At 51.3% G+C, this 25929-nt stretch overlaps 2 protein-coding genes across 2 annotated transcripts; one reads left to right on the forward strand and one right to left on the reverse strand.

Moving 5' to 3' along the window:
- Positions 1–2337: 2337 nt before the first annotated feature.
- Positions 2338–16682, reverse strand: LOC103303048 (RLA class II histocompatibility antigen, DP alpha-1 chain). Its single transcript, XM_054722311.1, has 6 exons — positions 16650–16682; positions 15983–16064; positions 5013–5258; positions 4428–4709; positions 3818–3964; positions 2338–2545 (listed from the first exon to the last, which is right to left on the reverse strand). The coding sequence occupies exons 1-6, from the start codon at positions 16680–16682 to the stop codon at positions 2484–2486; spliced, it is 852 nt and encodes a 283-aa protein (XP_054578286.1). The 3' UTR covers positions 2338–2483.
- A 2033-nt stretch (positions 16683–18715) lies between these two features.
- Positions 18716–25399, forward strand: LOC103303047 (HLA class II histocompatibility antigen, DP beta 1 chain). The gene is made up of 6 exons (XM_054721917.1): positions 18716–18815; positions 22779–23042; positions 23750–24031; positions 24502–24612; positions 24983–25006; positions 25364–25399. The coding sequence occupies exons 1-6, from the start codon at positions 18716–18718 to the stop codon at positions 25375–25377; spliced, it is 795 nt and encodes a 264-aa protein (XP_054577892.1). The 3' UTR covers positions 25378–25399.
- Positions 25400–25929: the final 530 nt, after the last annotated feature.

The raw sequence follows: 25929 nt of genomic DNA on the forward strand, positions 1-25929 counted from the left end.
GCCTAAGGTGTTTTTCCCAAAGCCTCAATAAAAGGAATGGCAGGGCCAGAGCAGGGAGTAGTTCTCCCACTAGAGGTGGACTACCGCCTGGCCCCCCATTTCGCCAAATTGAATTTTTTCAAGTCTCTTTTCATTTGTGTGCAGCCCTTCTCCAGAACTCAAACCCTGAACCAGAACCCTGAACCACACAGGACGTGGAAAGGGGATCCTACATCTGGCACCCAACGTGGGGCTTCTGGAGGAGAAGGTATTTTTCTTTTTTTTTTTTTTTAATATATTTTATTGATTTTTCACAGAGAGGAAGAGAGAGGGATAGAGAGTTAGAAACATCGATGAGAGAGAAACATCAACCAGCTGCCTCCTGCACACCCGCTACTGGGGATGTGCCCACAACCAACGTACATGCCCTTGACCAGAATCGAACCTGGGACCTTTCAGTCACAGGCCGATGCTCTATCCACTGAGCCAAACTGGTTTTGGTGAGGAGAAGGTATTTTTCACCTAAGAGCGAAGGAAGGAAAAAAATTACACCGAGAAAAGGTGTGGAAAATTCACCAGAAAAAAGGTGAGGGAAGTTCACCGCACACAAAAGCCCATGGCCAGCTGCAGAGTTGAGAACTGTAAGTAGGGTGGGAACGTCTTTTTCAGCCAGGCTAATGGGGAAGAATTAGGTTATAAATATAAAGAAAACTTTATTATTAGAATTTTTGTTATTTCCTGCCTAAGGGCTATGTGTAAATTTCTGTTATTTCCTGCCTAAGATGTTTTCCCCAAAGCCTCAATAAAAGGGATGGCAGGGCCAGAGCAGAGTAGTAGTTCTCCCACTAGAGTTGGACTACCGCCTGGCCCCCCATATCACCAAATTGAATTTCTTCAAGTCTCTTTTCATTTGTGTGTGGCCCTTCTCCAGAACTCGAACCCTGAACCGGAACCCTGAACCACGTGGGACATGGAAAGGGGATCCTACCATGTTATATGTCAATTAAACCTCAAAAGAAAAAAAAAAGAAGAAAACAAGAACAAACAAATGCAAACACACACACACACATACACAAACACACACACACACACAAACACCATTTCAACAGCAAAGATCCGAAACGGGAAACCATGGTTACCCTGCAGTGCCTGGGTCCCAGGGTCATACAGTACAACCCCCGCTCCAGGCGCAGGCCCTGCCACAGAACCAGGGCGACCCCATCCCGAGGCCAGTGATGGGCAGCGAGGACGAGCTGAGGTCAGGCCCACGGGGCACCTGCTGCATCCCCACAGCCAGCGCCTGAGGACCGGCCGGAGGGGGGGTGGGAAGCGGGAGACGGCCTCCTCCTCAAGCTGCCCTTCTGCAAAGCTAGGCTCCTGGATCACCTGCTCATCGCTCCCCTAACTTCTGCTCCAGTTCACCCCAAGACCACGCAGAGTAGGACGGTGGAGTAGTTTATGTTCCATTTCCCCCACTGAAACTCTGCTCATGCACATTCCCATACTTCGCTGGGGGGCGGGTGGAGGGGGAGAGGGGAGAGCTTGGACCTTAACCACAATTGGGGCTTAGACGTGAGTAAACCAGCTAGCACCTGGGGACCTGCACAGCTGGGTGCGGTGCCCTTGAAAGAAAGTGGGGGAGAAGTGAGGCTGGAAGGGTGGGGTGGGGTAGCAGTGGGCACAGTACAGAGGACACCCTGCCTGTCCTGGCCCAGCCCCAGCGCCCTCCGTCTGCGCTCCGGGAGGGGCTGTGCGTGAGAAGACACTGAGGCACTAAGGTGAGCACCCTCGCTGGGAGGACAGTGGGTCTGGTGGAGATGGGTCTTTCCTGCTGCCCAGGGAGGAGGGGCCGGAGGCCAGAAAGGAGCGGATTCCGGGTGAAATAGGAGAGGGCGTCTAAGGAGGGGAGCAGCACCGAGAGGATGTGAGGAATCTTTCCGAGTGAGCCAGCCCCACCGTGAGCTCCTGAGTGCCGACCTGCTCGCTCCTGTGCCCCACGCTGGGGCTGGGAAGTGGCCGGGGCGGGCCAGCGTTCTCTAGACCTACCTCCTGGCAGGGCCACCAAGTGCCGCATGCACCACGTCCCAGGCCAGGATGTGTGCCGAGGGAGCTGCAGGTGTGGAGCCGGCAGAGGCCTGGAGGTGCAGCCAGTCCTGCCTCCCGGGTGTGTATTGGTCTGGGGGCTTCTATTTTTTCATCAATTTATTTTGTTCACTAGAGGCCCAGTGCACGATATTCGTGCATGGGCAGGGTCCCTAGCGGCTGCTGGCCAGGGGCGCCTCCCATCCCCTGGCCGGGCAGCCTGGCAGGGAGAAGCCCCGGGCAGACCGGCTCGGAGACCGCGCGGTGTCACCACACTCAAATCTCATCATTTATTGCCTTCTTTCTACGGGGAGGCCTGGCAGGCTGCCAAGTGGAGAAAGGTCCCAGACAGGCCGGAGCTGAGGGTCCTTGGGGGCCTCCGTCACTGATGCTGAAGACAGAGGCTCCACGGACCTGGAGCTTTAAAGCAGGCCTGACCCTGGTGTCTCCCCTCTGTCCTCTTCTGTCTCGGGAAGCTTGTCGCCTGCAGTAGGACAAACAGCGGGGTTAGGACACCCACTGGACACTGACCCTCGTCCCTCCCCGCCCCCCTTCCCTGCCTCCCGCCCAGGCCGGTGTGGGGGTGGGGGGGGTCCCCAGCAGGTGTTGCTGCCGAACAGCAGCGGGAGAGAAGCCAGGGCGCCCAGGGAGGTGGCCCTTCTCCCTCCCCAGCTCTCCGCAGACAGGGCGCCCAACAGAGACAAGTGGACGGAGGCGGGCGGAGAGGGACGAGGGCGGGACACTGAGAGGCCGCTCTTAGGGGCTCCGAGGACCATCTCCTACGAGCGAGGGCTTCGCTGCGGCCAGCTGGCACCGCAACTGCTGCCTCCTCCCAATGCCGCTCCCCTGGTCCTGTGATGAAGGCTTCCTAACGCTCCTGCTCTCCGCGCGCCCCCCCCCCCCCGCCCCCCGCAGTCCCCACGCCAAGCGCAGTGAGGAGGAGCCGCGCTGAGCAGCACCGGCCCTGGCGCCCAGCGCCTGCTCCCGCCGCGTGTCCAGCCGCCCGGGCAGCGCGCTGGTCAGGGCCGCTGGGCGCACGGACAGACCTCTCGGCACCTGCGCCAGCTCCCCGGGGCGGGGCCGGACCTGGCGAATCGCACGCCGCCTCTCAGTGCCTCCCGGAAATCACATCACTGCCTGCACTTCATCGTCCCAAGTCCCAAGCAAAGCACGTGGCTGCACCCAACTCCAAATGAGTTGCGATCTTTGGAGGTAGAAGGTAGTCAATGGTACCTGTTACATACGTAGTAAGTTACTCACTTATGCCAGAGACATGTGCCGAGCACCCACTGTGTGCCGGGAACTGTGCATTATGGGTAAAAGGAGCTCTACTTCCTGAAAAGCTTGCAAGTATGTGCTGCTCAAAGGAGAGCCTCTGGGATGCTGGCAGCGTTTGCTTTCCCGGCGGAGTACTTACTGGTCACGTGGCGTGTGCTGATATTCACGGTGCACATCAATGTCATGTGTGTTTCTTACATGTCTAACAACACCCGGAACCAAAGTGGATCCATCACCTACCAGGAACCCTTGCCAAACTCTGTGAGCCCTGAACTGCCCCCCTCACACCCGCCCAGCCCCGGGCGACCGGCTGGAGCCGCCTCTGCCTGCCGTTTCCGGCCAGCAGCTCGCAGACACAGGCCTTTTCTCCTCTCCAAAGCCGGGGCCTGGGGCAGCAGGCCCTCGGCAGTAACACATCCCCACACATCGCCCGCCTCTCCTTTCCACTGTGCCCCCCGCCCACACCTGGAGGACTCACAGGGGCCCCTGCACCCGGGGACGCTGACAGGTCGCCTGCTCTTGAGGACGATGGTGACAGCAATGATCCCCGCCAGGCCCACCACCAGGCCCAGGGCACAGACCGCCGTCTCCGTTGTCTCGGGCACCTGGAAGGGCTCCTGGGCCTCTGGGGCACAAAGGAAAGATGAAGTCAGAGGTGTAGAGAGCAGGACCTCGCCTTGGGTGTGGGCTTTAAGGGGCCCTGGCTGGTGTGCTCAGTGGTTAGAGTGCCGTCCGGTGCACCAAAGCGTCTCAGGTTCGACGCCTGGTCACTGGCACATACCTGGATGGCAGCTTCATTCCCTGCCCACGCCCAGTCGGGTGCGTGCAGGAGGCAACCAGTCTCTGTCTATCTCACATCAGTGTTTCTCTCTCTCCCCTCCCTTCCACGCTCTCTGAAAAGCAATGGGGAAAAATACCCTCATGTGAGAATTAAAAAAAAAAAAAAGCGTTAGAACCACGAGATGGTGACTGGGTAGAGCGACAATACGCCCCAGGATTAAGGGAAGCCAGAGAGCAGGTGCCGAGCAGAGGGGGGCCTGGACCAGAGACGGTGTCGGGATGGAGTTGCCGGGGGTGCGGCTCCGTACCCCAGTGCCCGAGGAGCGGCCGGGCCAGGCCCCAGTGCTCCACCCGGCAGTCGTAGACGTCCTCGGCCGAGGGCACGAAGGTCAGGTAGTGGAACTTGTGGAACCGGAACTCTGTGCTGGGCAGGAAGATGGTCTCAGCCACGCCCTCCGTCACCGCCAGCCCGTTGCGCAGCCAGGTGACGTTGAGCACGGGTGGGAAGAACTTGTCCACGTGGCAGATGAGGGTGTTGGGCTGACCCAGCTCCACGGGCTCCTTGGGAAACACAGTCACCTCCGGGGGCTCTGAAGGGACAGCACCTGTGAGTCTGGGCCTCCGGCTGCCTCGCAAGGGTCCACCTCGGGCCCAGTATTCTCCAGTTAGGGGTCACCTCTCTCGGGCCCACCCTTTGCCCCCAGGGCGCCCAGGTCAGAGTCATGGCTTCTTGTGCCCCTGACCTGGCCTCCCTCAGCCCAACCTCTTCCTCGAATAGGAAGGCAATGCCTCCTCTGACCCTCTGGATACTGCCCCCTCACGGGGCCACCACGAGTGGGCTCTGGGCTCCCCACCCTGCCGCTGGGCTGAGGGACGAGCAAGGGTAAGAGTACCATTCGTGGCCCTGGTGTGGTTGGACCGCTGGATCAGGGTGTCCAAGTTCTTTCTTGCCATGGCGATGTCAGCGAGCCCCCTCCGGGCATCATAGTCAAAGGTGTGAATAAACTCCGGCAGCCGCCAGACAGTCTCCCTCTTGTCCAGGTCCACGTAGAACTGCTCGTCCGAATCAAACTGGAACATGTACTCCCCAGAGGGGCTGTGCGTCTGCACAAACTCCGCGTATGTTGACACGTGGTCAGCTGCATGCGGTGCAAGGAGGGAGGTTGGAGGACGGGTGAATAAGTAGGAAAAGTAAACAGAACACAGAAAGCCAGTAGATAAAGGAAGGTTATTGGGAACATGAAGGAATACCACAGAACATGAGAAATGCAAAATGAAAGAAGAGAACTGGGGAAAACAATGAGAGAAGTTACTATTTAAAATTCGCATTGTTTCTCTTGTTCCTGAAGACTTAAGCATCTGTCATTCCCGGTTGCCAGTTAGATTCCCAGTTCAGGGCACATGCCCTGGGTGTGGAGTTGATCCCTGGTAGGGGACGTGTAGGAGGCAGCTGATGGATGTTTCTCTCTCTCTACAGGACACCTACTACACAAGGCCACTCTACCAACTCAAGAGGAAATAGCAACTCTACCCAATACATAGGAACAAACACAGGGAAGCAGCCAAAATGCGGAGACAAAGAAATATGTCACAAATGAAAGAAATGGAAGCAAGCAAACTACTGGATACAGAGTACAAAACAATGCTTATAGGGTTACTCAAGGATCTTAATGTGAGCTTCAAGGGACTTAGTGAGACCAAAGGATTTTAGTGAGAATGTCAAAGACATGAAAAAGGACCAGTCAGAAATTAAGCACACACTAACTGAAATGAAGAATAATTTGCAGGGATACAACAGTAGAGGTTTCTGAGAATCAAATCAACAATTTGAAATATGAGGAAGCAAAAAAAACTCCCAATCAAAAGAGCAAAAAGAAAAATAATCCAAAAATATGAATATCGTGTAAGGAGCCTCTGGGACAACTTCAAGCATACCAACACTCTCATTATGGGGGGAGTGGTAGGAAATATTCAAAGTGATGAATAGCAAGAACCTATAACCAAGATTACTCTACCCAGCAAAGCTATCGTTTAGAACTGAAGGTCAGATAAAGAGCTTCACAGACAAGAAAAAGCTAAAGGAGTTCATCACCACCAAACCAGTATTACATGAAATGTCAAAGGGTATTCTTTAATAAGAGGAAGAAGAAGAAAAAGAAGAACAAAAATATGAACACTAAAATGGCAATAAATACATATCTATCAACAATTGAATCTAAAAATTTTTAAAAATGAAATCTAATGAACAGAATACATTGGTGAATAATAAAATAGAATCAGAGGCATGGAAATGGAACAGACTGACAATTCTCAGAGGGAAGGAGGGTGGTGTGGGAGTGGGCGGGAAGAGAGTAAACAAAGATTTTACATGCATTACCCATGGACACTGACAATAGTGTTGCAAAGACCTGGGGCAGGGCAGGAATCAGGTGGAGGGAGGCAATGGGGGGGGGGGAGGGGAGAGGGACATCTGTAATACTCTCAACAATAAAGATTTTTAAAAATATAAAAAAGGTAGGTTATGTAATTTTGTTCATAATAAGGCAGGATAGTAAGAAGCTAGAAAAATTCCCAGGCAAATGGAATGGGGAAACTGAGCCAAGATAATTAAATGAGACCAAACAATTTGAACAACTTATAGCCAGCTAGTGAATCACAAGCCCTTACCTCCACCCAAGGACACTTGAGAGAAAATGGTGAGAATACATAGCTTATCATCCCGGTCATGGAGATAGAGGACGGAGACCTAATTAACGCCATTTGTGCCAGCCAAACCCACGGACAGATGAAGTCAGGGGAACAAATCACAAAAGCTTGATTAGAGCCAGACAGAGCCAAGATAAAACAGTAAAACAGTAAAGCAAACCAAGGAATAATCCCAGACTCCCTATCAGCTCATTTTGATGCATCAGCATATTAAAAACATATGGAAAGCTGATGAATATTCTGCTGAAACCCTCCCTCAGATTCTCACCCACAGAAGAGAGAGAAAGGATGCCCAGAGCATGCCCATGCCCTTTCTTGGGCATGAACTTTTCACTTTCTTTCTCCTAAAATCTAAGGGTCCCCAGGAGACTTGCCACCTGGGGAGAAATGGACAGCAGCAGCTTGTCCTGGACTAACCCCCTGATCCTGTCTCCAAGGTCCCTTTTCTCTGGTTTTCTTTTTAATTAATTAATTATTTTTAAATCTTTATTGTTGAGAGTATTACAGATTTTTTTTTCATCCCATTGTCCCCCTCCACCTGGTTCCCACCCACCCCAGACCTTCATGACCCTATTCTCTGTGCCCATAGGTAAAGCATATAAGACCTTTGGTTAATCTCTTCCCACCCACCCCCAACCTCCCTTTCCTCTGAGATTCATCAATCTATTCCGTTTCCATGCCTCTGATTCTATTTTATTCATCAGTTTAATTTGTTCATTAGATTTCTTGTTCATTATTTTGATTTCTAGATTCAATTCATAGGTATGCATTTATTGCTATTTTATTGCTCATGTTTTTTTCTTCTCTTCCACCTTTTTTTTTTTTAAGAGAATTTGAATCACAGTTGCACATTCTAAGGCAAAGAATCCAGTGGAGTATTTTCATTTGTTTATTTTTTGTTGTTGTTAATCCTCACCTGAGGATATTATTCCATTAATTTTTAGGGAGGGTGGAAGAGAGAGGAAAGACAGAGAGAAACAATGTGAGAGAAACACATCGATTGGCTGTCTCCTGCATGCACTCTGACCAGGGCCCGGGCTGTGAAGGAGCCTGCAACCCAGGTACGTGCCCTTGACTGGAATTGAACCTGCGACCCTTCTTTCTCTTCTTAAAGAATACCCTTCAACATTTCATGTAATACTGGTTTGATGGTGGTGTAAAATCCTTTAGCTTTTTCTTGTCTGTGAAGCTCTTTATCTGACCTTCAATTCTAAATGATAGCTTTGCTGAGTAGAGTAATCTTGGTTGTAGGTCCTTGCTATTTATCACTTTGACTATTTTTTGCCATTCCCACGTTTCTATTGCTAAATCTGCTGACAGTCCTACGGGTGCTCTCTTGAAATAACTAACATCTTCCCTCTTGCTGCTTTTAAGATTCTCTCTTTGTCTTTAACCCTTAGTATTTTAATTATATGAGTCTTGGTGTGGTCCTCTTTGAGGTCCTCTTGTTTGGGACTCTCTGTGCTTCCTGGACGTGTAAGTCTATTTCTTTCACCAGGTAGGGGAAGTTTCCTGTCATTATTTCTTCAAATGAGTTTTCAATATCTTGCTCTCTCTCTTCTCTTTCGGGCACCCCCATAATGCAAATGTTGGTACATTTGAAATTATCCCAGAGGCGCCTTACACTATCTTCATGTTTTTGGATTCTTTTTGGAATTCTTTTTGCTCTTCTGATTGGGTATTTTTTGCTTCCTCATATTTCAAATTGTTGATTTGATTCTCAGAACCCTCTACTGCTGTATCCCTGTAAATTATTCTTTATTTCAGTTAGTGTATGCTTAATTTCTGACTGGTCCTTCTCCGTGTCTTTGACATTCTCACTAAGATCCTGAAAGTCTCACTAAGTCCCTTGATGCTCTCATTAATTCTCTTGAAGTTCCCATTAAGTCCCTTGAAACTTTCATTAAGATCCTTGAGTAACCTTTTAAACATTGTTTTGAACTCTGTATCTGTAGTTTGCTTGCTTCCATTTCATTTAGTTCTTTTTCTGGAGATTTCTTTCATTTCTTTAATTTGTGACATGTTTCTTTGTCTCTGCATTTTGGCTGCTTCCCTGTGTTTGTTTCTATGTATTCTATGTAGAGCTGCTATGTCTCCTGGAGTTGGTAGAGTGGCCTTGTGCAGTAGGTGTCCTGTAGAGCCCAGTAGTTCAGCCTCCCCAGTCACCTGAGCTGGCACCCTAGGTGTGCCCCTGTGTGGGCTGTGTGCACAGGCTTGTAGCTGAGTCTTTTTTGTTTTGTTTTGTTTTGTTTTTATTGATTTCAGAAAGGAAGGGAGAGGGAGAGGAAGCTGGAAACATCAATGATGAGAGAGAATCATTGATTGGCTGCCTTCTGCCCACACCCTACTAGGAATCAAGCCCGCAACCCAGGCATGTACCCTTGAGTGGAAACGAACCCGGGATCCTTCAGTCCACAGTCTGATGCTCTATCCACTGAGCAAAACCAGCTAGGGTGTAGTTGAGTCTTGATTGCTATTGGCATCACTGGGAGGAATTGACTTCCTGGCCAATTGGCTGTGAGGACCAGTTGCAGCTACAGTGGAAGAGCTGCTGTGCAGGAGACACCCCTATGGAGCAGGACTTGCTTCAGTGGATCTTTGGTGCTCACTGAGTCTGCCCCTTGTGTGTGTTGCTTGTGGATGTGTAGAGCTGTAGTCTGGATGGTCTGAAGCCGGGTGCACTGGCTCTTAGGTCTCCAGGGAGGTGCAAAGTCAGCCAATGCCTGGGGACACCTGGCAGGAGCTACAGAGAGATCTGCAGATGGCTGCTACTTGCATTGGGCTAGGACAGTGGTCGGCAAACCGCGGCTCACGAGCCACATGCAGCTCTTTGGCCCCTTGAGTGTGGCTCTTCCACAAAATACCACGTGTGGGCGCGCACGTACAGTGCGATTGAAACTTCGTGGCCAATGCGCAGAAGTCGGTTTTCAGCCTGGGCGAGTCTATTTTGAAGAAGTGATGTTAGAACACTCAAGGGGACTTTTGTGGGAGGAACCAAGATGGCGACATAGTTAAACAACTAATCTGCTGCCTCACACAACAATTTCAAAAATACAACTAAAAGACAAAACGTCTACCACCCAGAACCACGGGAAAGCTGGCTAAGTGGTAGATTTACAACTAAGGAGAGAAAGGAGCACAAACGCTGAAAAGCTGAGGTACGGAGGCGCGCGAATCGGGCTGGCGGCGGGCAACTGGGTGCGCAGCTTTTCTTCAACCCGCAGGGAGACAAGCCCCTGATCACTCTGAAATCCAGTTTCTGGGGACACTCGGGGGACCCAGACACCTACGGGGAGAAGCTGGACTCTCGGCCATCGGGTCGGAAAGTGAGAGTGACTTTTTTGCAGAGGTGTGCCCAGCAATCATTGTTTTACTGCGCTGGAGCACGGGGCGCAGGGACTTGGAAACGTGGAAAGGCAGAGACGGCTGACGGCAGCCATCACCGTTGGCCACGCCCCAGCCTAGTGACGCCCTGAGACCCCGCCCCGCACATTCTACAAACCCGCCCAGGCTCCACACAGCGGCTTTTGCATATAAATGGCCTGTTCTGTGGCAGCTCAACCAAATTAACTGCAGCTCCAGTCAGACTGCTCCAAAACGGCCCAAGCAAAGGAGGAGAAAACTAGTTCTTGCTGTAGCTCCTGCTGGGGGACACACAGGACACAAGGGTACACCAAGAGTGTCCACCTCAAGTAACTGGGAGGCTAACCCATTGAACCAATAGGACACCTAGTACACAAAGCTACCCAACCAACTCAGGGAAGCAGAGAAAATTAGGAGGCAAGGAAACAGATCACAAACCAAAGAAATGGAGGAGAACAAGCGACTGGACATAGAGTTCAAAACCACGGTTATAAGGTTTTTCAAGAATTTCATGGAAAAGGCCAATAAATTCAATGAGACCCTCGAGGATATGAAAAAGGACCAACTAGAAATTAAACATACACTGACTGAGATAAAAAATATTATACAGAGACCCAACAGCAGACTAGAGGATCGCAAGAATCAACTCAAAGATTTGGAATACAAAGAGGCCAAGGACACTCCTCCAGAAAAGCATGAAGAGAAGAGAATTCAGAAAGTTGAAGATAGTGTAAGAAGCCTCTGGGACAACTTCAAGCGAACCAACATCAGAATTATGGGGGTGCCAGAAGAAGAGAGAGAGCAAGATACTGAAAACCTATTTGAAGAAATAATGAAGGAAAACTTCCCCCACCTGATGAAAGAAATAGACTTACAAGTCCAGGAAGCACACAGAACCCCAAACAAAAGGAATCCAAAGAGGACCACACCAAGACACATCATAATTAAAATGCCAAGGGCAAAAGACAAAGAGAGAATCTTACAAGCAGCAAGAGAAAAACAGTTAGTTACCTACAAGGGAGCTCCATACGATTATCAGCTAATTTCTCAACAGAAACCATGCAAGCCAGACGGGAGTGGCAAGAAATATTCAAAGTGATGAATAGCAGGAACCTACAACCAAGACTACTCTACCCAGCAAAGTTATCATTCAGAATTGAAGGTCAGATAAAGAGCTTCACAGATAAGAAAAAGCTAAAGGAGTTCATCACCACCAAACCAGTATTATATGAAATGCTGAAAGGTATTCTTTAAAAAGAGGAAAAAGAAGAAGAAAGATAAAAATTATGAACAACAAATACATATCTATCAACAAGTGAATCTAAAAGTCAAGTGAATTAAAAATCTGAGGAACAGAATAAACTGGTGAACTTAATAGAATCAGAGGCATAGAATGGGAGTGGATTGATAATTCTCGGGGGGAAAGGGGTGTCTGTGTGGGGGGAGTATGGGAAGAGACTGGACAAAAATCATACACCTATGGATAAGGACAGCGGGGGGAAGGTAAGGGCAGAGGGGGAGTGGGAACTGGGTGGTGGGGAGATATGGGGGGGAAAAGGAGAAACAATTGTAATCTGAACAATAAAGATTCATTAAAATAAAAATAAAAAAATAAAAATCTGAAACTTCACCAATAAAAAAAAAAAAAAAAGAACACTCAAGGGGACAAAGAGCCGTATGTGGCTCGCAAGCCGCGGTTTGCCGACCACTGGGCTAGGAAGTGCCCAAGGGAGACCCAGCTATGAAGCAAGGCTGGTGTTGGGTCTTGGGCCTTTTATTTATAGGTTTGGGGCATGCTGACTCCAGCTGCTGTTTGTTTAAGAGATTTTAGGAAAGTCTGAAGGCTGAGCCAGAACAGGCCATTCATATGGGAAAGCTGTTGCAAACAGCTTGGGTGGGTCTGCAAATTGGATGGGGTGGGGTCTCAGGGAGTCACCAGGGCAGAGCAAACAGTGTGGGCCAGGCTGATGGAAACTCAGATATGGCTGCCAGTCAGCTCTGTGACGGGGGAGGTGCCAGCACAGGAACAATGACTCCTGTGAGCACTCCTGTCTGGGAGAAAGCCACCCCCAAGTTTCTGCCCCAATGCCAGACAGTCCAGTTCCTCCCCGTATGCTCCTGGGTTCCCCCAAAGATGCCACCAGGCTCTGGGGCTCAGAGGAAGCGAGGCTGTGTAAGTTCGTGTGCGGGCCCCTTAAGAGGAACACCTGGGACTTCAGCAGCTTCTATGTTACTCAGCCATAATCCCCACTGGTTTTCAGAGTCTAAATTTATAGGAACTTCTCTTCCTAGCTCTGGAACCTTGGGCTGGGGTCTGGTGTGGGGCTGGGACTTCCTGCTTCTCCTGGGAGGCCTTGGAGATATCCCTCCTGATTAAAAAAAAAAAAACACAAAAAAACGCTGCAGATGAGTGTTGGACAAGCCTGTTTTGCACCTCCGCCCCTCCTACCCGCCTCAGTGTGCTTTCTTCTTTACGTCTCTCATTGTAGGACTTCCATTCAGCCAGATTTAAGGCAGTTTCTGAATGATGGTTGTTCTGCATTTTAGTTACAATTTTGATGTGGTTGTGGGAGGCGGCGAGTACAGGTGTTACCTATGCCACCATCTGGGTTCTCCTCTCTGATTTTCCAGTGAGCTAACAGCAGCCCCACCTTGACTTAGCTCTTTCACTGTGACTGTTACTTTCCAGTGAGCTGACAGCAGCCACTCCTAGGCTCACTTCTTCCCTGTAACATTTCTAGAGAACCAAAACAGCCCAGCCTAGGCTCTCTCCCGTTGCTTCTTCTACCCTAAATTTTCCCTTTGTTCCCAGCATTAATAAACATACTCTCTACATCACCTGGATTTGTGTTGTGAAATCTTTCCTGCTCAAGGCAAGAACCCACACACACCCAGCTGGCATAGCTCAGTGGTTCGGCATCAACCTATGAACTAGAACAGTGGTCGGCAAACTCATTAGGCAACAGAGCCAAATATCAACAGTACAACGATTGAAATTTCTTTTGAGAGCCAAATTTTTAAAACTTAAACTTCTTCTAACGCCACTTCTTCAAAATAGACTCGCCCAGGCCATGGTATTTTGTGGAAGAGTCACATTCAAGGGGCCAAAGAGCCGCACGTGGCTCGCAAGCCGCAGTTTGCCGACCATAGAACTAGGAGGTCACAGTTCAAGTCCCAATCAGGGCACATGCCCGGGTTGTGAGATCAATACCCAGTGTGGGCATGCAAGAGGCAGCCAATCAATGATTCTCTCTCATCATTGATGTTTCTATCTTTCCCTCTCCCTTCCTCTCTGAAATCAATAAAAATATTTTTAAATAAAAAAAGATCCCACACACTACACCCCCATCTGAGGCAGACCCTCTTTGGGCCTGGGCCCTGTTCAGTAGCAAAAACACTTTTATTTTAGGCATATTAAAATTAAAAGTATTAATATTCATACAACATTCACAAATTTTTTTGTTGAATTTGTTTTTAAGCCTAGTTTCCATTGGAAATAAAAATTGTTGCATTTAAAATATTTATGAGATAGTATCTTAATTTTAACTGACGTGTAAGAAGCCACAAAAGGCTGGCAACAGAAAAATCTCTTAGTCTTACAGTAAAACAATCAAAGTGACAGAGTTGGGGGTTGAGAGAGACAGGAACTCGGGGGACAGGACACTGGGGTTCAATGGTCTAACTCCCTAATTAAAGATCCCCGCTCACAGCTCCAATACGTGGGGAACAATTCTCTCTTTCGATGCTTCTAGTGGCAGGATTCATGGTCAGTGAATGAATTCACTGAACTTAGTGGCTAGAGAATTGCTCACCTACAGAGAAGAAGCTGGAGAAGAAGAGAGAGAAGTAGCACAGACTTGGCTGAATGGATGAGTCTGTCCACCTTAGGGATGTTTCATCTTTATCATTTTCACAAATGCTTAAAGCTGAAGTTCTGTGCATTGTAAAGCAAGCATGTTAATTTTCATTCATTAAAAAAAAAAAGGAGAACAAAACCTCACAACACTTATTGTGAAGCTTCACTCCCCGGGGACTAAGGAGATAACTCCGAAGACATGGTCCTGGTCCTCTGCTGCTTGGAATCCAAAGGATGGGAAAGAGAGAAAGCGATCACTGGGTACCCCGATCAGTGCTCAGGGACACAGGTGCTGCCGGGGACCAAGCGGAGAGCATCCACGTCAAATGAGATCTGAGCGGGGCTGCCAGGGCTGGTGTTCACCGGGGTTAGGGAAGCAGAGAACAGGCAGTGGCATCGCCAGCGGGAGACAGGGCTCAGGAGTGGAGTGGCAAGAAAGCGCCTGGAGAAGTGCGGCGGTCGGTGTGAGGGGGGCGCATGGTGACCTGGCCTGTGTGCTGAGCAGCTGTTTGGACTTGATCCCACAGCCCCTGGGAAGGGATGGAAGGCTCTCAATCAAGAGAGTGGCATGGCCCTGGCCGGTTTGGCTCAGTGGATAGAGCGTCGGCCTGCAGACTGAAGGGTCCCAGGTTCGATGCCAGTCAAGGGCACATGCCCGAGTTGCAGGCTCGATCCCCAGTGTGGGGCGTGCAGGAGGTAACCGATCAATGATTCTCTCTCATCATTGATGTTTCTATCTTTCTCTCCCCCTCTCCCTTCCTCTCTGAAATCAATAAAAATATATTAAAAAGAGAGAGAGGGATACTGACATGGTCAGATTTGTACTAGGAGGTGGCAACAGTGGGGAAGATGGACTGGGGGAGGCCGTGTGAAAGCAAGACCAGTAGGACTCTCGGACAATCAGGTGAGAAGTGACCGGCGTGGTGGGGCAGGAACACAGGGGAAGGAGAAGAGCAGATGAGTCTGAAGGGCAGTAGGAGATGAGAAGCCACGGGGATCAGTAAATGATGGGATGAGAGCAGGGGTAGGAAGACCCAGGCAGTGGAGAACTGTGGCATCTGAAAAGGTAATGAGGGGTAAGGACGTGATTGAGAGACAAGAAAATGTTCTGTTTGGGAGAGGCTGAGTTTGAATTCCCAGGGGACAGCGTGGTGTGGATTTGAGGGAGGCTGAAATAAGTGGGTGGATCTTGGACTAGACGTGGCTAGGAGTCCTCTGGCAGGTGAGGTTATACATTTGGATTGGGTCACCCAAGAAAGGTATAGGAAGTCCTAACAGCAGGGTCTGAGTGTGCGGTCCCATGTCCTGGCAACGTGGACATTTTTAAAAGGCTGAACAGGACAGGCTTAAAGGGTAGGAAGAAAACAAGAAGTGTGCTCATAAGAGACAGGGAACGAGAGAAAAGTTCTGGGAGGCGGAAGTGGTCGCACTGCAAACATGACTAACCACACAGGTAAGGTGCACGGGGCAGTGGTGCTGGTTTGTGTTCGGAGGCCACCAGAGATGGGCAGGCAGTGGGCAGACATCGCAGACTCCTGTTTTCAGAGGCTTGCCGTGGAAATGTGAGAGAGACAGACAGAGACAGAGACAGAGACAGAGAGACAGAGACAGAGACAGACAGACTGCCCGGAGGAGGATGCAGAACTGTGGCTCTTCAGTCATCAATGCTGTGACGTGGGGCTCAGGAGGCATTTATTAATCTCTTTGAGCCTCCGTCTTTCTAAAATGAGAATAATAAGCGCCTTCCTGAAAAGGTTGTTGTGAAAATGAAGTGGATTTGGCACTTGGTAGGTGCTCATGCACAGTGGTTATTACGGTTGTTAGAACGAGAGCAAGAAAAATGACCTCACACAAGAGGAAAAAGAAGAGAAAAGAGGCTCAGGCTGGAGCTGCAAAGCTTGCAAGAGCCCCCACCCACTCTGCCCACTGAGCACTCACCCCTGATGGCCCCAGTCCCCCAGGGGCTCAGCAGGACAGCCAGGGCGACAGCTGGCAGGAGCATGGCTCTGGTCTGGCTCCTCTGTGTTCAGGTGCATCTGCAGTGGCCACCTGGGCCAGACAGAGAGGAGAAAGGAGGCGGGGCAGGCGGGAGGGGCTGGCTCCTGGGCTTACTGCCCTCCCCCTGCGAGGGAGAAGCGGGTGGGGAGGCAGCTTGAAGGGCCTCAGCCAACCAGACCACATGGGGAGGGGAAAGAAGACGCAGGCCCTACTGGGAGAGGAGGTGGGAGAGCTGTCAGGGCCAGCATGTGGGATTGGGGCTAAGAGGAGGGCTGCTAAAAGGAGACATGAGCACCTTCCTTTTATTTTTTTAATTGCTTTGTTGTTGTTGTTGTTGATCCTCACCTGAGGATATTTTCCCCATTGATTTTTTAAAAGAAAGAATGGGAGAGAGAAGGAGGGGAAGAAAGAGAAAGAGGGAGAGAGAGAGAGAGAGAGAGAGAGAGAGAGAGAGAGAGAGGAGAGAGAAACATCAATTTGAGAGAGACACATTGATTGGTTGCCTCCCACACCAGGTACATGCCCTTGATGGGGAATCCAACCCTTGACCCTTCGGTGTGTGGGCCGATGCTCTAACCACTTAGCAAAGCAGCGGGGGTGTGATCACCTTCCCTTTGATGGGGGTGCCTGGAAACGTCATTGAAGTTTACCATGAGTATTTTTATTTGTAGTGATTTTTCTGCATGGATAATTTTTCTTCAGAATTTCACAGTGAAATTAATATGTAGAAATTAATTTGATTGTTATCAAATGATATTATTTTTATCATTTTATGCCCTTGATAATTCTAGAATTCTTTGATTATTCCAGACATATAAAGAGAAAGCAAGTATTTTATTGTTTAATTTCTAATTATTACTCTTTTATTTCTTCTTCATACAATACTGTGGTGGTATAAGTCACCTTTTTAAAATCTTATTTTTAAGAATAATTTCTCTAATCATTTCACACTAACTAATGGTGTATCTTTCCTTTATATTCTCTGTTTTATTACAGAGAGGTTTGAAACTATAATAAAGGGGAATGGAGCTTCCGTAAGTTTCTCTGGTATTTATTGTAAAACTAGAGTCCCCGTGCATGAAAATTCATGCACTGGAGGGGGGGGGCCTCAGCCCGGCCTGCCCCCTCTCACAGTCCGGGAGCCCTCAGGTGCGGGAGGCAACCCGGCGATCAGGGGAAGGCAACGCCCCCATCACACCTCTGCTGCTGCCACTGCCGGCAGCACAAGCCTCAGCCGCCCTGGTTACCTGAGCCTCAGACAGCCCTGGGCGGCTGGGAGACTGAGGGAACTGGCACTGCCATCTTGTGGCTGTGGGTACCCCCATCTTTGAGGGTGTGGCAGTCAATTTGCACATTCCCTCTTTATTAGATAGGACAATAGAGTTTCTATTATTGGATTAAGTAATGTGTTGTATTGAATAAAGAGTTTGTGGTGGTCTGAACTAGCCTAGCATTGTAATAATTAGCATTGCTTGATACCTTCCCATGGGCAAGGCTCTGTTTTAGAGAGGATCCCAATTAGTCCTCCCAATAAACAGCGGCATAGGCACCACCGAAATCTCTATCCCACGTGAGAGGAACCGAGTCGCAGGTGCTCCAACAGCTTGGCCAGGCTTCGGCCTGGAGGCGGGAAGCAGCAGGGAGGGCTTCCCAGCCGGGAGGTTTCGAGCAGCCCTGAGTCTGACCCTGAGTCTGACCCTGAGTCTGACCTGAGTCTGACCCTGAGTCTGACCCTGAGTCTGACCGCTTCACCGAACGTCCTGGTCCCGGCAGCAAACCTAACTCCAGGTAACGGATGTGCTTTCCCTCAGTGTCAGCATTTTAATAAGGTACTTAATAAGCTGGCGGGGAATTAGATTCTTTTGTCATCTTCTCTCTGAAGTTTGTGTGCGGGGGGTGTTCACCTCATTTTAAGAACTATATGTCAATTGGTTGGTTGGGGGTTATTTGGCATTAAAACGTTACCCCCCAAAATATACTGAATTGCAAGACAAGGCTGGTCCTTAGAGCGTCATTGGTCTATTCAAACTCTCCCAGATCCTCAGGTTTCTCAGCCATTTCACCTGTCTGCTCTCACTCCCCGCACAGAGTTACGGAGAAGGCAGCGCCACCATCCCCACCTCAAACGTGAAGAAACTGCCCAGGAAGGACAAGAGGTGCTGCCCAGAGCTAGGCCTGCCCGGTGCTAGGTCAGAGGCCCCTCCTCTGCCCTGTGCCGGGAGGTCAGGCAGGCCTCTGCGGGGAGGACACCGCACTCCATGGCTGCGCCCGAGCTCTGCGGGACAGTCCAGCCCCCGGCCCTGTAACTGCCAGGGCCTGCCCACCCCCAGAACTCGTTATGCGGGGGGGGGGGGGGGGGGGGGCGACTGGCATGCTGGTGTCTGCTCCCCAGCAAGGGAAGCACAGAAACAAGCTCGAGACTCCCAGTTCCTCAGGAGAGGACCCCTTTCCTCACTGTCCTCAGTGGCCCTTACGCCTTGAAGGGTCCTGTGCTTTACCCCGCCCTCTGCCTGGAGGGACAGGCTGCTCATTGGTTCCCCTTTTGGAATCTGGCCGCACCCAGGAGGCAGGGGCTGTCCTGGCTCACGGACTCTGATACTGGAGGAGGGAGGCCCACCGAGTGCGCGCTGCTCCTTCTGCGAATCTCCCGGCCAGGCCTTCCCCGGGCCCAGGATGGTGGTCCCGCAGGCCGCTGGGGCCCCCTGCATGGCAGCTCTGATGATGCCCTTGGTGATGCTGAGCTCCCCTTGGGCTCAGGGCAGACACACCCCAGGTAAGTGCAGAGCTGTGCTCTTGGGGGCCTGGCTCAGGGGAGTGACGGGGGGGGGGGGGGGGGGCATCCCAGGTGGGCCCGACCCCCAGAGAGGCTGGGAGGGCCCGACACCATCCAGGGGCCACACGTCCTGCCAGAGGCTCCCTGCTGATCCAACACGGAAGAGCTGAGGACATGGGTTTGTGGATCTTGGCTGAGATGGCCAGGAGACATAGAGGTAAATGAAACAGGCCAGGCACTTCAGTTCTTCCCCTTTTTAATGAGGACATCAGACTGATAGAGCAAAGCAATGCCGCTGACTGAACGTATTCTGGCTCCTCGGTCGCATCTGGAAGGAGTGCGCATCCTTCTGAACAGGACGGGATTGTAAATGTAGGCCGTTTCATGGCTGGTTCAACATTTCCGTTCCTGCTGGACGCAATGCGCCTGGAGGCCAGGCATGGCTTTGGGGGGCACGGCCCTCTCAGAGGGTTAGGGTGACATTCCAACATGGGAGACCGGAACCAGGGCTCCCAGGGTCACACAGCCAGCCCTCACTCCAGGCGGAGGCCCTTCCACAGGACCAGGAAAGCCCGGCCGAGAGGAAGCGGGGAGCAGGAAGCAGGAAATGGCCCCTTTGTTCCAGTTCCCCCCAAGCCCGGCAGGCAGAACAGGGAACACACCCATGGAGTCCTTTATGTTACAATTCCCCACCCTGGCCCTCTCCACCCATAAAGCCAGTCCCACTTCTCTCTGGGAACCGGGTTCCCTCCGGGGCCTTCCCCAACCTCTAGGGCTAATGGCATTTAAAACTCCAAAGCCCTCTGCTCAAACCCCACCCGCTGCACCCACCCCCGGGCAGAGGAAGGAGATTTCTGACACGCACACTCAGGTGGGCAGAGACGGGCGGGGCTGTGCCTGCAGGGGAGAGGGGAGGCGGGGAGCGTGGGTCAGAGAGCGGCCCTGGGACCAGCGGGGAGATGGGACCGTGTCCTGTCCGGCAGGAGGGGAGAGGGGAGGCGGGGCAGGAGGCACAGAGGCCTCTGCAGGGGGGGGACAGCGGTGGACAGCGATGAGTGCATTGCAGTCCGGGCGGGCTTCTTTGGGGTGAGCAGTGAGCAGCGTGGGGGTGGAGCTGGAGAGGCCACGGGGTTCCGGTCAGGAAGAGGCATGAGATGCGTGTTCACCGTGTGAGAGCCGGCTGGGAGGGGACGGGGTCCCGAGCTCTCCGCACCAATCGATGCTGAGGAACTCTGACGGTGAAATGTGGGGTCCAGGCGCAGGGTCCAGTGGGGTGGGCAGAGCCCTCCGTTTCCTCTTCCTCCGCCTCCCCGGGGTGTCTCACCTTCCCCCAGAGCAAGGAAAGAGGAGGTGAAGCAGAGACGGCACCCAGCATCGCGTTCAGAAAGCTCCCGTGTGAGCCGTCAGGCGGGGCCCTAGGGCAGCCCTTTGAGTCCTTCTGAACAAGCCAGGTTTCTCTGTCTCCAGACCTCACAGCTTGAGGAGGGAAGCGCTCTCGCCTCCATGAGCGACAGACACTGCGCTCTAGCCTTCCTTACATCGTCTTATGTCACCTTAGTTGTAGTCCTTCCAGATGAGCAAATAGATAGAACATGCCCTTTCAGAGGTGAACAGGTGGGGACTCGAAGAGGCTGCTCCGTTTGTCCGGGGCACACAGCTGGGCTGCCTCCCTCAGACCCGGAGTCGTCACATATTCTTAACACGGTCGCTCTGAAAGATGGGTCCCTTTACAGAAGCTGTCAGGCTTTACTCTGGAAAGTTCAGATGTTTCCAAGAGTTTCACAAACTCTAATATTTTCACATACACACAAAAAAGCAGTTTTTGAGAGGCCCTTGTGTGACATTTCTCTGCTTTGCAAATTAGATTTCATGAGGGAGGGAAAGGTCAATTGCTTTTAAAAAGAAAAAAATTCAAACCACTATTCAGGACCAACAGAAATGTGTCCTGACTGGAAACCAGGTGGGGAGCCCTATCAGTGGGACAGGAAACGGAGTTAGACGCGGGGAGTAAGTAGAGCAGGGAGGCAGGTGGCGACAGATGCCACAGAGACCCCACCCTGGATGGGCCAGGGACTCAGGGGCTGAGGGCAGGCACTGGGCACGGAGACAGATTCAGGAGGTTGGAGAGGAATGAGCGCAGCTGGAACCCCGTGGGCTAAAAGTCGTGGGTGTCCCCGAGGCTCCTGGGTGTGGCGGCTCCTGACCCCAGCTTCATGTTGGGGCAAGGGGAACACTGAGGAAAGACAGGGACGCTGACCAGATCACCCAGACCAACCCTGGCCAGCTCTGCAGTGACAGAGACATGGCAGGCCCCTCACACCTCCTCCTGCTGCTCCTGGAACCTCAAGGTTCCTTGAAGGCCACTGGGGCGGCTCCTGAGCCGCGGGAAGAGCGGGCAGAGGAGCGCCACCTGGAGCCTGGCTCCCTGAGCTCAGCCCTGACCTGACGCGGTGACAGGTTGACATACTCTTCTGATTCTTCCTTTCGCCTCTGGCAGCATCACCCTCATTTCTGTGGTCTGGGAAGTTCTGTGATAAATTCCACCTGCAGTTCCACTTATGATACATTTTAAGTCATGTAGAGAAGCTGCACCCTAAGACTCCTTCAGTAGACATCCCCCAATTGGATTGCAGGCAGCCAGCCATTTATAATCAGTTGTCTCCAGCCACTGTCATGAGCAAGAAGAGCAAAGATGGAGGTATTACACTTCCTATTTCAAAATATATCACAAAGCTACAATAACCAAAACAGTATGGTACCAGCATAAAAACAGACACATAGACCCCTAGAAAGAAATGGAAAACCCAGAAATAATTTACACATCTACAGTCAGCTGATGTCAACAAGAGTGCCAAGAACACACGTGGGGAACGGACAGTCTCTGTATCCACCCGCAGGAAAACATGAAATGACCCCTTACCTCTCACCATGTGCAAAAATCAACTCATAATGGGCTAACGACTTAAATGTCAGACCTGAAACCATAAAACTCCTAGAAGAAAACATAGAGTTAAAGCTTCTTGACATTGGTCTTGGCAATGATTTTTGGATATGACACTATCTCCATTTTAGATACTGTGAGTCTATTTCTATTCCCTGTCTACTAACTTATTAGTGATGCCCTCTGCTTAACAGAAGTATTAAATTTTAATGTAATACATTTTTATTATATTTTTCCCTTATCCTATATAATAAAAGGCTAATAAGCAAATTGACCAAACAGCAGAACAGCTGGTCACTATGACACACACTGACCACCAGGAGGCAGATGCTCAATGCAGGAGCTGCCCCTGGTGGTCAATGTGCTCCCACAGGGGGAGCACTGCTCAGCCAGAAGCCAGGCTCACGGCTGGCGAGCCCAAGAGGCGTGGCAAGAGCTTCTCCTGCCTCCGCAGCAATCAGACATCCGCAGAGGACTCCCAGACTGTGAGAGGGCGCAGGCCGGGCTGTGGGACCCCCCCCCCCCCCAAGTGCACGAATTTCATGCACTGGGCCTCTAGTGTTCTTATATTTGCTTAAGAAATGCTTCCTCGCCCCCATGTTCATAATTGTATTCCCCTGTGCCTTCTTATATTTACCATAGAGTTTACTATTTATGTTTAGGTTTTTAATCCTGGGGTCCAAGTTTTTATGTTAGATACAGATTAGATTTTTCCCCTTCATAGCTAAGCCAGTTTCCTCAACCACATCTGCTGGGGGACTCCCTTTGTTGAGTGTTAAATCCCGTATGTTCACAAACTCTGAGCCTCTATTCTGTTTCAGATCACCGTTGGTAAGTTTTGTGATTATGTAGGATTTCTTTCTTATTTTATTTTTTTAGAAAGGGAGATAGAAACATCAATGATGAGAGAGAATCATTGATTAGCTGCCTTCTGCACACCCCCTACTCGGGACTGAGCTCAACAGCGAAGGGCGCGGCCGGGTGGGCAGCCCGCTCAGCCGCCTGGTCCCTCTCGCTCTCAGAGGTCCACGTGTACCAGAGGAGGAGCGACTGCTACGAATCCAACGGGACGCACCGCTTCCTGGAGCGATACGTGTACAACAGAGATGTGTTCGTGCAGTTCGACAGCACCGTGGGCGTGTTTGTGGCTGTGACCGAGCTCGGGCGCACAACCGCCAGGAACTGGAACATCCAGAGGGAGTTCCTGGAGCTGCGGCGGGGCGCGGTGGATGCGGTGTGCAGACACAACTACGAGCTGGACAGGGCCTTCACCCTGGAGCGCAGAGGTGGGCGGGCGGGCGCGGCAGGCCCGCAGGGTGGGCTTGGGGCAGAGAAGGTCGGGCTCTCGTTCCCATCTCCCAGCCCCAGCCGTCCCAGGCCGGGTGGCCGGAACCCAAAGGGCTTGGCCGGGCATAGGAGCCAGACCACATGGGAAAGGGCAGGCTCCCTGTTGATCCAACACGAAAGAGCTGAGAACATGGGTTTGTGGATCTTGGCTGAGATGGCCAGGAGACATAGAGGTAAATGCAGAACAAACCAAGGTACTTCAATTCTTCCCCTCTTTTTAATGAGGACATCAGGCTGATAGATCAAAGCAATGCTGCTGACTGAACATATTCTGACTCCACGGTCCTATCTGGAAGGAGTGCGCATCCTTCTGAACAGGACGGGGAATGTAAATGTAGGTCGTTTCATAGCTGGTTCAACATTTCCGTTCACAACATTAGTTACTACGGCCTACATTTCTGGAGAAAGTGCCAGATTTGACCCTCCCCTCTTCTCTGCTCTTTCTGTATCGTGTATGACAAGCTCGTCCTTGGGACATTGCAACTTTTATTGTTTTCCCTGCACTGTTCCCCATATTCTGCCTCCAAGTAGCTTAACAGATGAAATACTTACCTTTAGCCTCTAGAAGTCAATTTGCAAGAAATCTGCTAAATGCACTGCGTTAACTGTCCGTGTTGTCACAACAAGATTCTTTCCCCGCTCCCAGTCCAGCCTAAAGTGAGCGTGTCCCCCTCCAAGAAGGGGCCCCTGCAGCACCCCAACCTGCTTGTCTGCCACGTGACCGATTTCTACCCTGGCCACGTTCAAGTCCGCTGGTTCCTGAATGGACAGGAGGAGACAGCGGGCGTCATGTCCACCAACCTGATCCATAACGGGGACTGGACCTTCCAGATCCTGGTGATGCTGGAGATGGTGCCCCAGCAGGGGGATGTCTACGCCTGCCGCGTGGAGCACCCCAGCCTGGACAGTGCTGTCACTGTAGAGTGGAGTGAGTTCCTCCCTGACGACCCTCTGGGCTCCAGCCTCTGGGATCCTCTCCCTACCCACCGGGTCACCCCCCCATGTGCCCTCACCACCCCCTAACTGTAGTCTAGGCTGGGAGCAGCATTTCTCCCTGCCCAGGGGGAGAGGGGTGGGTCCTAAAGAACCTGTCCTTGTCAGGAAAGCAACCACCTTCACGACTGGCCCTCAGCCTGGGACCTGGCCTCTCCCTCTGTCTCCCTTCAGTCCCTTTACTTGGACTTCACGGGTTGACCAAAACCAGCATTCGCCTCCTGTGGGCGTCACCAGCATGAGACCCAGAACTTTGGGGTGCCTTCCACATCTACTCCTTCCCCACAGTGGTTCCAGGCTCCAGCTGTCCTCCCGCTCCCCTCCACGGCGCACCAGATCAGGCTCCCGGTGTCGGGGGCGCTGCGGCAGGTGGAGGGGGGACTGACCCAGGTCTGTCCTTCCCAGAGGCTCAGTCAGATTCTGCCCGGAGCAAGATGCTGACTGGAGTCGGGGGCTTTGTGCTGGGGCTCATCGCCCTCGTGGTGAGCGTCACTCTCCATTTCAGAGGCCAGCAAGGTAAGAACCTTCTGGAAAGCGGTTGATATTGCCCTTCTACTGTCTCAGTCAGTGATGAAGTTGAGACAGAAAAGCAAATGACAGAGCGAATGAGGCCACTGAAGTCAGATTCCGGTCAGGGACGGCAGCCGTGTGGGGGGAAGATGCCTTGATTGAGATCTTGGCCCAGCAGCGCGCCTGAGGCTGCTGACCTGTTGCCCTGTCCTGCAGGGTGCTCCTGCCTGGGGTCAGCTTCAGGCTCCAGATTGTGTCCTGCTCTCATTCCCAGCGATGTGGGCGTAGGATGCAAATGTTTGTACACCTCTCTAAGATGTTGTTGTTCTTTACTTTCTCAATTTCTAAATTCAACTTCCCTTCGCTTCCATTTCAGGACGACAAGGACCTCAGCCAACAGGTGGGATCTCTGCTCCTTTCCTCCTTCTTGGGGTGCAATGATTTCATTGCAAATGAGTTTCATGAGCATCTGTGTTCAGGAGGTGTCCTAGGAGGTGCCCTTGGCCTGGAGAAACTCTCAGAGGCTGTCCCTTTCTCAGGTTGAGCCAGTTGCCCCCAACTCTTGGTCCATGTTCACCTTTTGGGGGGAGGAAGCAGTGACCTTTGCCCCAGTGCCGAAGGAAACCTCAGAAACTCTTCCATTGCTCACCAGACCCACACTCAGCCTCTCGGTGGAATTTTTTCCGTCCTGGGACTCTAGAGGGAAAGGAATGTAGCCCTGAGCTCGGTTGTCTTTAATTCCTCTTCTTCTCCCCAGAGCTGCGGAGCTGATCTCAAGCATCGCTGTAGCCTTGGGACAAGGATTTCTGATACTTCTGCTGCCCAGAAACCTCCCACCTTCCAAAGGACATCACGACGGAATCGTGGCCCTGACACCAGTTTCTGGGTCCCTGCATTTTAATTCACTGTGCTGCCTCTTTCTCACGTTCTCCCGTCTCTCGAGTGCCCTTTCCTGAGGAACATAAACCACCTAAATCCAACATCATGGTCCTCCTTTCTTCTCGACAGGAAGGCATGGTCACGTGGCCATGGTTATGCCTAAGGGCTTGGTGTCCATTTCGTCCAGTGAAGAGCCTGGATGTCACTGTCGTTTTACCCAGGCCTGGAGAAATAAATGTCTTGGTGGTAATCAATTCTTCTTGTTGAATAGGAGGACAACTGGTAGCAGACCTCCTGAAATTTGCTTTATTGCATTGTTGTACCCAAGTTCATGTTGTACTCTTACCAGGGAGGCGTGGAACCATTACTCCTAGTAATCCCAGGTGGAACTGACGCTGAGCCTGAATTTTTAAAAAATATCTTTTATTGATGTTTTTAGAGAGA

The sequence above is a fragment of the Eptesicus fuscus genome, chromosome 10, assembly GCF_027574615.1.
Source record: "Eptesicus fuscus isolate TK198812 chromosome 10, DD_ASM_mEF_20220401, whole genome shotgun sequence".
NCBI lineage: Eukaryota > Metazoa > Chordata > Mammalia > Chiroptera > Vespertilionidae > Eptesicus > Eptesicus fuscus.

Coding starts and splice junctions, on each gene's coding strand:
- LOC103303048 (XM_054722311.1), bottom strand. CDS start 16,682: ATGACGTTTCCAGGCACCCCCATCAAAGGGAAG. Junction 5,259..15,982: donor GGGGACTGGGGCCATCAGGG/GTGAGTGCTCAG, acceptor CACCGCATGCAG/CTGACCACGTGTCAACATAC. Junction 4,710..5,012: donor CCACACCAGGGCCACGAATG/GTACTCTTACCC, acceptor CTGTCCCTTCAG/AGCCCCCGGAGGTGACTGTG.
- LOC103303047 (XM_054721917.1), top strand. CDS start 18,716: ATGGTGGTCCCGCAGGCCGCTGGGGCCCCCTGCATGGCAGCTCTGATG. Junction 23,043..23,749: donor CTTCACCCTGGAGCGCAGAG/GTGGGCGGGCGG, acceptor CCCCGCTCCCAG/TCCAGCCTAAAGTGAGCGTG. Junction 24,032..24,501: donor TGCTGTCACTGTAGAGTGGA/GTGAGTTCCTCC, acceptor TGTCCTTCCCAG/AGGCTCAGTCAGATTCTGCC.